The 12,166-nt window shown below is 37.1% G+C and overlaps 1 gene segment (V, D, J or C); it reads right to left on the reverse strand.

The window, feature by feature from the left end:
- Window positions 1-6,575: 6,575 nt before the first annotated feature.
- LOC120606270 (T cell receptor alpha variable 13-1-like) lies at window positions 6,576-7,284 on the reverse strand. The segment is given in 2 exon segments: window positions 6,576-6,919; window positions 7,094-7,284. Coding segments are annotated over 2 exon segments (399 nt in total).
- Window positions 7,285-12,166: the final 4,882 nt, after the last annotated feature.

A 12,166-nucleotide genomic window follows, 5' to 3' on the forward strand; every position in this document is an offset into this window, starting at 1 on the left:
CAAATGGAGTATTGAAACTTCCGTGAATTATGTAGCAGACACTCTTGAACTCCTATGGCCTAATGCATTGTTCACCTTAGTTCTCGTGGCACTGTATCCTACTCCTCTCAAAGTCATATATTGTCTCACTATAAACTGGACACTGATAGGCCCATGTAACTCACAATGATCCAAACCACATATTTCAGTCTTTTAATAACTAAACTCAATAAAATAAACCCATAATATTCAGTCCTTTCATCACAGACACAGATCGAGTCCCTAAACTTTCATTTCTTCATGTTTTACATTACTTCAACCTGGATGACTTGGTGCTCTGAAAAAGTCTGAAATAAAGACTGCCACTGAGCTCATGGAAATGGCCTTGTTAGATACTACTTATTACCACTTCAGCAGCTAAAGTACAAGAAATTGATCCTTGCTTAACAACTACTATTATACCACACAGCCTTAATTGACAACCATTTAAAGGTTACTCCAACTAGGTATCTTAAACTGAGACTCTCCATAGAATTGCTGGAAGCAGATAGTCCACAGAAGATGAGTGCAAACCCATGATCCTTGAAACAAACATGCAATTACATAAAAGAAGACAGCTCCATCCAAGACTATGAGAATTCTCCTAGATGTATGGGACCACCGATTGTCATAATCTCCTCGGTATTGTGTTTTTCATTTTTAGTGGCAGTTTTCCACTTTAATAGTAGAAAGCTACATATTTCTGATTTACCCTACTTTGTTCCCTTACTCATAAAATAACTTGCTAAAATGTTGGCTTTACTTGAAGGAACACCCTTCCTAATGCTACAGTTCAGCTCTACAAACTCATTGCTAGTGCAACACAGGTAAAGTTTTGTGGAGTATGTTATGTAATGTCAGCTCCTGAAAAAGCTAAATACTGATTGTACCCCAATTAATAGGGCTAAAGTGAATTTTGATCAATAAAACTTGTCTTAAAATGTAGAAAAATTTGGAATAGAGATGGTACAACTAGACTTATATAAAGAACATATGTCAATCTGATTATGTGAGTTGATCTAATACTCCACTGAACATCTTTGTTATCAATTTCCATAGTGGTTTTGTGTGTGTGTGTGTGTGTGTGTGTGTGTGTAACTATGAATCAAATAGCCAATAAAATTCGAACACTTGAAATGATGAATTGTTCTAATAAAACGACTTAAAAGTTCAAAACATCAGGTATAAAAAACCTGAGAGTGGAAATCAAGAATGTGACAAGTGGCTTCTGCTTCACCAAGATGAAGACTTCTCAAAAGATTTGTATTGTATGAGATCATTTATATGACATTTTTTAAAAGACAAAACCATAAAAGAACAAATCAAGATTTGTAAGGAGGTAGGGATTGGGGAGTGTGCAATTACAAAAGGATAGACAAGAGTTTTGGAAAGCAATTAAACTCTTCTCTACCATGTTGTGTGATACTTACATGGTCTATACTATCTGTTAGAATTCAGAATGACAGATATAACTGTACAGAGAAATAATCAATTTTTCTATAAGACTTTTAAAATAAAACTTTCAATCACTGAGAAAATAAAGTAATTGATGTGGTCTCTATTTTCATGTCCAAACACTGCCTAACATGTACATTTTATTCCAATGGAATAGAAAAGCACCAGCCATGCCAACTGTAATAGGCAAAATAATTGATAAAAAAAGATCAGGTCTAAACCCCTGGAATCTGTTGTCTTGTATGGAAACACACACACACACACACACACACACACACACACTTTTTTACACACACAGAAAAAAATACCTTTGAAGATATGACTAACTAAGAATCCTGAAATAGGAAAATAATTCTGGATTATATGAGCCTAAATGCAATCACATATGTACTTTTAAAAGGGAGGCAGAGGGAGATTTGATGACAGATAAAGAGAAGCCAATGAGACCGTCGAGGCAGAGATTGGAGTGACATATCCGCAAGCCAAGAAATGGCGGCATCCACTACAGCTGGAAGAGTCAAGGAACAAATTATCTCTTAGAGCCTCTGGATCAAGTGCAGCCCTCCTGACAACTTAATTTTAGTTCAGTGAAAATAATTTCGACTTCTGGCATTTAGAACCATGACAGAAAAAAATTCTTTTGTGTGGGTTTGTGTATTTTAGTGTACATATAGAAAGAAAATTTTTCTCATGAAACTTATGTGGGCAAGATTGGTTAATAAAATTATATAGTTTTCAACTACAAAATTCAATAATACATCATGGGTACATTGCTTTGTGTGTTCACCGCTCAAAGTAAATCTCCTGTCACCATATTTTTGACCCCCTTTACCTTATGTGCCTTCCATTTCCCTTTTCTCTATCATAACCACTAAACTCTTTGTGTCTATGAGTTTTTGCTTGTCTTGTCCATTTGTTCCTTCCAGTTTTATATCCCACATATGAGCAAAATATATGGTTCTAGACTTTTTTCTGACTTATTTTGCTTAGCATGATAATCTCTGGATTCAGCCATATTGCCACAAATGTCAGTATTTCAACTTTTCTTGTGGCTGTTTAATATTCCATTGTATGTATGTACCACTTCTTCTGTACCCCATCATTCACGGAAAGACGCTTCGGTTGTTGCTGAGTCTTGGCCACCATGAATAATACAACAATGAACACCAGGTACGTATATCTTTACAGATAAAAATTTCTGTGGTTTTAAGCAACCACGTTTGTGGTAAATTGTCCAGAGACAGTAGGAAACACATATGCAAACCACGCTGAAGTTTTAAAGCTTGAATATGTCTGAATCTGAGCTAACTGTATACTGACTTGCACACTCTAGCTAGAGCACTTTTTTCTTCCATTGCATAGATTCTCACCCTCGTATGATAAATCGTTAAGTCCAAAGTAATCGCACCCTTTCTCTCTTTTAACTTAGTTTGAGAAGAATAAAACGATAAAATATAAGCCACACTTCCCTCTCACTCCATTATCAGTCTTAGAGGAAGAGGATCAAAAGAGAGTCAGTCTGCTTCTACCAACAGGAGCTAGTGGTTATAGTGAGGAAAATAAGAAACGCCAGTGAGGTGTTGGAGACAATACTGACCTTTCTTGTTCAGATGTTTTAAATCTAACTTAACCTAATGATTTTCCCTATAAAAACAAAACGGTGAGCTAATAACACACAACCATAACTTGACCAAAAGGGATCATCTCTTCATACCGATTGCCAATTATATCCACCCTTAGGAAGAAAATAAGACATCTTGAAAATAGCCTACCCTTGACCAAGGTGAAAGAATTAGGAAATTAATTATTTATGCAAACATGTCTTTTCCATTGATTTATCTACAACACTAAAAGAATTACTTTTTTGAAAAGAAACTTGTGAATTTATATTGAACCATAAAAGACCCCCGATAGCCACAGCAATCTTGAGAAAGAAGAAAAAAGTTGGAAGTATCACATTACAAATATCAAACTATCCTACAAGTCTACAGTAATCAAAACAGCATGGTTCTAGCACAAAACAGATATATCAATCAATGGAATAGAATAGAGAGCCCAGAAATAAATCCACACTTATACGCTCATTAATATATGACAAAGGAGTCAAGAATGTACAATGGAAAAAAACAGTGTACAATGGGGTAAAGATAGTCTCTTCAATAAATGGTGCTAGGAAAACTGGACAGATACATGCAAAAAAAAAAAACACAAAAAACTGGACCACCTTCTTACACCATATACAAGAATAGACTCAAAATTGATTAAAGACTTAAATGTAAGATCTGAAACCATAAAACTTCCAGAAGAAAACATAGGCAGTCAACTCTCTGATATTGCTACTAGTAACTTCTTTTCGAACATATCTCCTTGAGCAATGGAAACAAAATATAAATAAACAAATAGGACTACATCAAACGAAAAACTTTTTGCACAGCAAAGGTAACCATCAACAAAATGAAAAGACAACCGACTGAATGGGAGAAGATATTCACTTATGATACATCTGATAAGAGGTTAATATCCAAAAATATATAAGGACTCATACAACTCAATAACAACAACAAAAATCCAATTAAAAAAATGGGTAGAAAGCATGAACAGATATTTTTCCAAAGAGGAAATGCAAATGGCAATAGATATATGAAAAGATGCTTAAGGTCACTAATCATCAGAGAAATGCAAATTAAATCCACAATGAGATCTCACCCCACATGTGTCAAAATGGCCACCATCAATAAATCAAAGAAGATCAAGTGTTGGTGAGGATGCAGAGAAAAGGGAACTCTCATACATTGTTGGTGAGATTGCAAACTGGTACAGCCACTGTGGAAATAAGTCTGAAGTTTCTGCAAAAAATTAAAAGTGGATATTCCTTTTGACCTAGCAGTTGCACTTTTGGGTATTTATCAAAAGAAAACCAAAACAATGATTCCTAAAAATATATGCAACCCTATGTTCATGGCAGCACAATTTACAATAGCCAGGATATGTAAACAAACTAAATGCCCATCAACAGACGATCAGATAAAGAAGTCATGGTTCATATATACAATGAAATATTACTCAGCTGTTAAAAAAATGAAATCCTGCCATTTGCAACGACTTGGATGAACCTAGAAGTTATTATGCTGACTAAAATAAGTCAAACAGAGAAAGATAAATATCATATGATTTCACTTATATGCAGAACCTAAGGAACAAAACCAACAAACTAATCAAAAACAGACTCACAAATATAGAGGAAAATCTGGTGATGGCCAAAAGGGAGGGGATGGGGGGCTGAGAGTAAGGGGTGAAGGGTTAAAGAAGTACAAATTATTAGTCGATAGATGGTTATGGGGATGGAGAGCACAACATAGGAAATGCAGTTAACATTAATGTAATGGCTAGGTGGAGAGCCAGAGGAGAGAACGAACAATTAGCGGGATCGTTTTATAAACTGTATAAATGTATAACCAATGTACTGTATACTTGAAAATAATAATGAATAATTAATAATAATAATAATAAAGATTGTAGCTTCTCTTGAAGGATCAGAAGAACATTTTAAAAATGGCAATAATTACTTATCTATCAACAATTACTTTAAATATAAATAGTTTAAATGCTTCAATCATAACACATAGGGTGGCTGAATGGATAAGAAAACAAGACACTTTCATATGCTACCCAGAAGAGACTCACTTCATATCAAAAGACACACACAGACTGAAAGTAAAGGAATAGAAAAACATATGTCATGAAAATGGAAATGAACAAGAAAACCTGGGGTAGAAGTAGTTATACAGACAAAATAGACTTTAAAAAAGGCTTTAACAAGAGACAAAGAAGGACCCAGTAATCCCTCTTTCAGGTATTTATCTGGACAAAAAAAAAAAACAAAAAAACACTACTTCAAAGTGACATGTGCATCCATATGTTCATTTCAGCATTATTTACATTAGCCCAGATATGGAGGCAACCTGAGTGTCCATCAATGGGTGAATAAGTATAGAAGAGGTGATAAATATATACAATGGAATATCACTCAGCCATAAAAAATGAATGAAAACGTACCACTTGGGCCAGCATGTATGAACCTAGAGGATATTCTGCTAAGTGAAATAAAGCAGACAAAGACGAATAACACATGATTTCACATTCACGTGGAATCTGAAAAATCCAAATATATAAACAAAACAGTATTAAGCTCATAGATACAAAAAACCTATTGATAGTTGCCAGATGGGAGGGGTTGGGAGAGCATGGTGAAAATGGAGAAGGAATTCAAAAGTACAAATTGGTGTTACAAAAAAGTCAAGGAATATAAAGTATAGCCTAGGGAATATAGTCAATAATATTGTAATAACACTGTGTGGTGTCAGACGGGTATTAGATTTATCTGAGAGGTCACTTCTTAAGTTTTATAAATGTTTAATCCCTGTGTTGCACAACCAAAACTAATATAAGAACCTATGTCAACTGTAACAGAAAAATAAAATAGTATTTGAATAAATAAAGTGCTCAAAGCATATAGAACAGCTGACAAATTTTATTACAAATATATAGAGAGGAAGAAAATACAAATGGAATTTTGGTTTATGATATGCTCACAGGACTATTAAAAATCAGATGTTAGAGGAGAAGATAAAATTTGGAACACACAATTCAAGATTTACTATTAAGTGAAAAAATCAGATTCTTAATTTTACTAGAATTTATAAAACTATACATCAAATATGAGCAATAAATTAACTGGCTATAGAATTATCGATTTTACGTATTTATATTTTATACATTTTCTACATTGACCATGTAACATTTTATAACTGGCCAAAAATAACATATGAAATTTTTGAAAACAAGAATTCAAAGCTCATTCATAATAGAAATACTCAGGATTTATTTATATGAGAAGAGCCTGAATAGTAAATTGAAAGTCATTATCGAAGCCTAAATCTCAAAAATCCACTAAACAGTCATCCACTAAAATGTTCTTTCTGGGTCATCTTAAACCTAACCTTTTTATTGTGTGCTTTTAAAAACAACACAATAGTTTTCACTTGACTACCAAATCTGACAAACGCTGTGCTAGAAGTTCTGTCCCTTCAAAGAAGGGGGCGCTACTCCACTCGCAGGTTTGCGCACAGCTTGCAGGTGCCTGGGAAGCACTGTGGACTCGCTGCGCAGAAGTAGACAGCTGCGTCTCCAGGCTGGGTGGCTTCAATGTGCAGGGAGAACTGTTTCTCTGCCTTCCTCAGTGAAACAGTGAATCTTCCATCTTTGTTTTCATTCTTATTTGAAAGAACGTGTATAATGAGCTGAGGACCTTTTCCAGCTTCTTGCTTATACCAAGGGAAGTAGTTTGAGGCACTATCTGAATAAGTACAGTTGATAACAGAACTGTCTCCCTCCTGGACACTCAGGGTAGAAGGATGCTGATCCACTTTCTCTCCTCGGATGACCCCTATGCAGAAAGAAAAAGTCAGAGAAAGATGAAAGTATGCCAGATTATTACTGTCCAGAATATACATTTCCTCTTCTATAGTAACTAGAAGGAATCTGAATAAAGCCAGTCTCTTCCTTAGCTTCTAAAGAATAACCACTAATATACCCTGTTTCCCATAAACCCTCAATTCACAGTCCAGTTGCAGCCACAAGAACACAAATAAAGCTCCAATGGATGTCTTCAGCATTCTTCCCAATTTAGATCAATTATAGACTTGCAATCTCCAGCCAATTGAGCTACTTCTGTTATCAGGCTGTCCTTCTTTTCTCTAACAAACATGGGTTTCTCACATTCTCTGCCCAGCCAATAGGGAAAAGGCTCTTCTTCTGCCACAGATGACTCATTCAGAATCCACATATTCTGCACTAACAGCAAACCACTACCACCCTGTGGTCACATCCATAACTACTGAACTTGCTGGTTCAATGTTCTCTTACCCTGTGCCTATGAGGGACTCAGACATGAAGAGGCAGCAATAGGTCAAACAAATAAAGTCTTAGATCAGAGATTAAGTTAGATGTTGAGATCACGATTTCTATGTCTGCCCTCTGCGGAGTCATTGTCTATATCTTGGAAAGAGACAGATGCTGTTGCTATTTATTCGATGGGGGACTAGGTCTCTTAAACAAAGAAAATATAAACCTTTTTTTTCTTCAGCCAAATCTATATCCTCATTTATCGGTTATGGAGAAAAATTCTTTCTAAAAGAAACTTGTAAGAGAGAAGATCATTTGATATTTTAAATACTTACTGTTTCAGATTCTGCTCCTCTAAGCATGTTTTGCCCATGACCTTGTTATTCCCAGAAAATTGACAGTACCTACCAAAGTCAGAATGTGCAAACTTCCTTCAGTAGAGATGACTGTGACAAGAAGTAAAGGTTTGAATTACAATGATAAGGAAGGAGGAACGGGAAGTTCCATGAGATGGGAAACAGTCTGACCCATAGATTCGGTTGATTTGCAAGGAGAAATCTGACCTGTTTTAAGAAATCTATTGCTATTGCTATGTGAATTATATACAGCATAGTATTGAGAGAAAGATTAGGAATTATCAGAACATATCAGGCTGCAGATTCAGAAAATGTAGCTATATGTAAATTTGTTCTACAGGTGTTTTTATTTTCTGATATCAAAAGGGAGGGCATGTCCTAAATGCGGTGACTGACTCACATCCTTAGTGGAATTGCCTCTGCAGTATACGCTAACTCTCTTGGCATGGATTTCTGCTGCCTTCGCTAGTGCTGGCTCCGGTCTCGACTCTATCATTTTTCTCATAAACTCCACTACAATGTTCTTTTCAAAGACATGATAGAATACCTCAGTCCTATAAACTTCCAGAACTATCTCCCTTGTCAAAAACTCTTTTTTATCTCCTTTAATAACTTTGTATTTTCCAATTACCTCCGTAAGAAAAAAAATCTAGGGATGGCTTAATATTGCCTGTGTCTGCTAGGGAAATAGTACATATAGAAACTGACCCTAAAGAACTGATCATGAGAAACGGTCCCTGGCAAACCAAGATTACCTCATTTCCAGATATGAAAGCCCCTTTCCTGTGATCTGTACTCACTGATCCTCCCCTGTTATGGGGAAAAAGCATAATCCCTCATCCTCATTTCACACCCTTAAGGATTTAAAGATTCTTTAGCTAGGGTGAAGAATCACAAATCAACATGTAAATATAAATGTATTTTTACGTACATAAAACTTTTCCATTCTTAAGATCTTCCTCTCTTCTCTCATTCATCTTCCATAAGATAGAACTTCCAAATCTTACATCGAGCAAATTTCCTCTTCTTAGAAACCAGAAACTTCAGATCAATATTTGCCCTCTTGAGTTATGGATCTAGGATGGAATGTTATTATTTAACTCTACTCTGCTCAGCATAGTGTTCCACATATTAAGTCTAGCACAGGTATAGTGATGCCCTGGACAAAATTTGCAGCCCCATTACTACTTCATTGGCTATTGTCTGACTCATCATCAAAGTGTTGATCTGGAGAGGCTTCTTCTAGAACCTCCGAGGACTGCCAGCTGCATGATGACAATGTTCTCCCTAGGCTCCAGATTCTTTACAACAGTGTGTTAATGATGCTCTCTATTCATGTGCTGCCTTTCAGAAATGGGATAATGGGATAATAAACATATTTGCAACTTCTAGAAAAACCCTTAGAAATACATTGGGGTATGGTGAGGGCACTATCCCTTTTGGCTTACTCTACAGGAGCCAGTGCGTGATGGACTTGGTTTGCCAATAATGACAATGGCTCAGCCTGTCTCCTTTCCTGCCCAAAGAGTCAACGTTTACACCAATTAGAATTCTTCATTCCAGTGGTCAAACTGTTAGGCCACAGTTTTCCCAGACCCAAACTGCAGAGATCTAAGTGAAGGGGCTGGCATTAGCCAGCTCATTGTTCAGTAGGATGGTCCCGCAGGAAGAAAGCAGGGAAAAGAATCCTAAAGAGGAATTAATGAGATCCAGTTTCTTTCTATTCCCAGCTCAGTTGCTGTCTTATTACTTCCTACTGGCATCGTGGATTCAGCCTTTGTTTTGTAACATGAAGTTCGACTAAAAAGTTTCTGAGGGCTCTTCTGGCTCTAAATTATATTTTACGATTTAACAAAGCAAAGATTTATTGAGGACTGGTTGTGCACAACACACAATGATGTGAGACCAGGTAGAAATTGTCCTGTATCGTGGAACACCAAGACCATTTCACAGCCACATGCAGTCAGGTATGTCTACGATAGCCCCCAATCAACCCTGAGCCCTCTTCAGTGACAGAGACGGGGTCCTCAGGATGAGTTTCTGTCTGGGTTTTCATTTCTCCTATAGGATCAGTGATGGATCAAGGAGAACCTAAGTCCCTAGAAAAATGGAATGGAATAGGACTTCACCACTCACGGTAAAGATTATCACAGGCAGTGCAATCGGGGTGGACTTCGTGGCTGAGCGGTGAGGAAACAGAAGGTTCCTTTCTGGAAATTCATTTCTTATATGTACATCTGTAACATATCATATCTCTCTTGTAAGAAGAAAACTCAGCAACTTGCAGAACCTGGAGGAGGTGCACGAGTTTAGTCATACGAAGAGGAAAAACACTGCTTTCTCAAACAGCCTGATCGCTTTCTGGCTTCTAGCTCCCTCCTCTCAAGATCAACTCCGATGTCGAAAACTTAAGGCCAGGCTGACTACTGTAATTTTGGGGACCCAGTACAAAATGAAAATTTGGGGCAGGAAAAAGTGATATTATGTAATAAAATATAAAGCTCTCTTTTAAAAATATTTCCTTACTTAGGAAACACCATGGGGATTTATAATGATACATAAGAAATGAAATAAAATTACAATTTGCAAAGAAATATTTTGGGGTCATTGTAGGGAGCTAAAGCTCCCCAAATTCAAAAGAGTGCATGGTTTATCTCAGGAGGCCTGCTTGCATAAAAAAGTAAAGGCTGGTTCTGTTGAATTTCAGGAAGAAGAAGATTAAGTATAGCCTAAGGGAGTGTCGAAGGGAGTGTCAAAGGAAGTGTCAATTGCACCTGGATCTTCAGGATGTTACTTTCGTGTTGTTTTGGAATGCAAAAAGAAACAGATTGTGTTTAAAAGGAGGTTAAGAAATAAACTCGGGGAGGCAGTTGTGAGATCTGCTCTCCCTCCTGCACCCTGTCTGTCTTCTCTTTTTTCTCAGTCCCCGCTCCCCCATTCAGGTACCCGGTTTGACTTGGTCGGCTGGCTTCCGACAGAGTGGCGCCCGAACAGGGACCTGAAAACGGGGGGAAAAAGCAAGGACCCACCGCAAGAAGAGTGCACTCGAGATTGGCCAAAGAAGCCGTGGGCGGTGAAGGTGAGTACGCAGGAGTTTTTGTAAATATAGAAACTGTAAGAGAAAATATAATGGGCCAAGGAAATAGTCGACTGCTATTTGTACATATGCTTAAGAATATGCTTAGAGTTAGAGGAGCTAAAGTAGCTCAGCAACAGTTAATTAAGTTTTTGCAATTTATAGAAGAAGTTTGTCCCTGGTTCCCTGAGGAAGGGACAATTGATTTAGAGACATGGTTAAGAGTGGGTAAAAAGTTACAGGATTACTATGATGACCACGGACCTACTAAGGTTCCGGCAGATACTCTTGGGCTTTGGACTTTGATTAGAGATTCTTTAGACCCTAGGCATGAAAGAGATCAGATTAAAGAACAAATGTCTCCTGTACTTAAAACAGAAAGTGTTCATGAGTATGACGAATCTGAGGCTGCTGGGGTTGTGCCTTCTGCTCCTCCGATGCCTCCCCCTCCTTTCAACTCCATTTTTACTGATGAACAAACTTTTACAGTTTGCTAATATGCAGTCATTTATCTTTCCTCGTGTAATTAAGACCACCCCGATACAGAATGCTCTTAATATATTTACTGATGGTTCCTCTAATGGAAAAGCCGTGTATGCTGTTGACAACCAAAATCCTACTGTCATACAAACATCCCCTGCATCTGCTCAGATTGTAGAATTGCGGGCAGTTGCTGCAATTTTTCAAATATTCGCTCAACAACCCCTTAACCTATATACTGATAGTCAATACATTGCTAAAGATTTAATTATAGTGGAGACTGTACCTTATATTGTTACCCACAATTCTGAGGTGCATTCATTATTGGCGCAAATTCAATTGGCTATGCACAACAGAAAAGAATTCTGCTATGTGACTCATATTCGAGCTCATACAAATCTCCCTGGTCCTTTGTCTAAGGCTAATGCACTTGTTGATGCAGCCACCCACCTATGTCTGCTTGCTAGTAATGTTGAACAAGCACGACAATCTCATGCTATACATCATCAAAATAGTTCTTATCTAAGAAAGCAATTTCATCTCACCAGAGAAGCAGCAAGACAAATTATAAAAAGTTGTCCCACTTGCCCTCAGTTTTTTCATGTTCCTCATTATGGTATTAATCCCCGTGGTTTGATACCGAATCAAATTTGGCAGATGGATGTAACCCACATTCCTGAATTTGGTAAATTAAAATATGTACATGTTACTGTAGATACATTTTCTGGATTCATTTTCGCTTCTGCTTTGACTGGTGAAGCCACTAAACATGTTATTGATCACTGCTTACGCTGCTTTGCAGCTATTGGATGTCCTCAAATTCTTAAGACAGACAATGGCTCTGGTTATACTAGTGTCGCTTTTAAAACATTTTGCT

This window comes from Pteropus medius, unplaced genomic scaffold (assembly GCF_902729225.1).
Source record: "Pteropus medius unplaced genomic scaffold, Ma_sr-lr_union100, whole genome shotgun sequence".
Lineage (NCBI taxonomy): Eukaryota > Metazoa > Chordata > Mammalia > Chiroptera > Pteropodidae > Pteropus > Pteropus medius.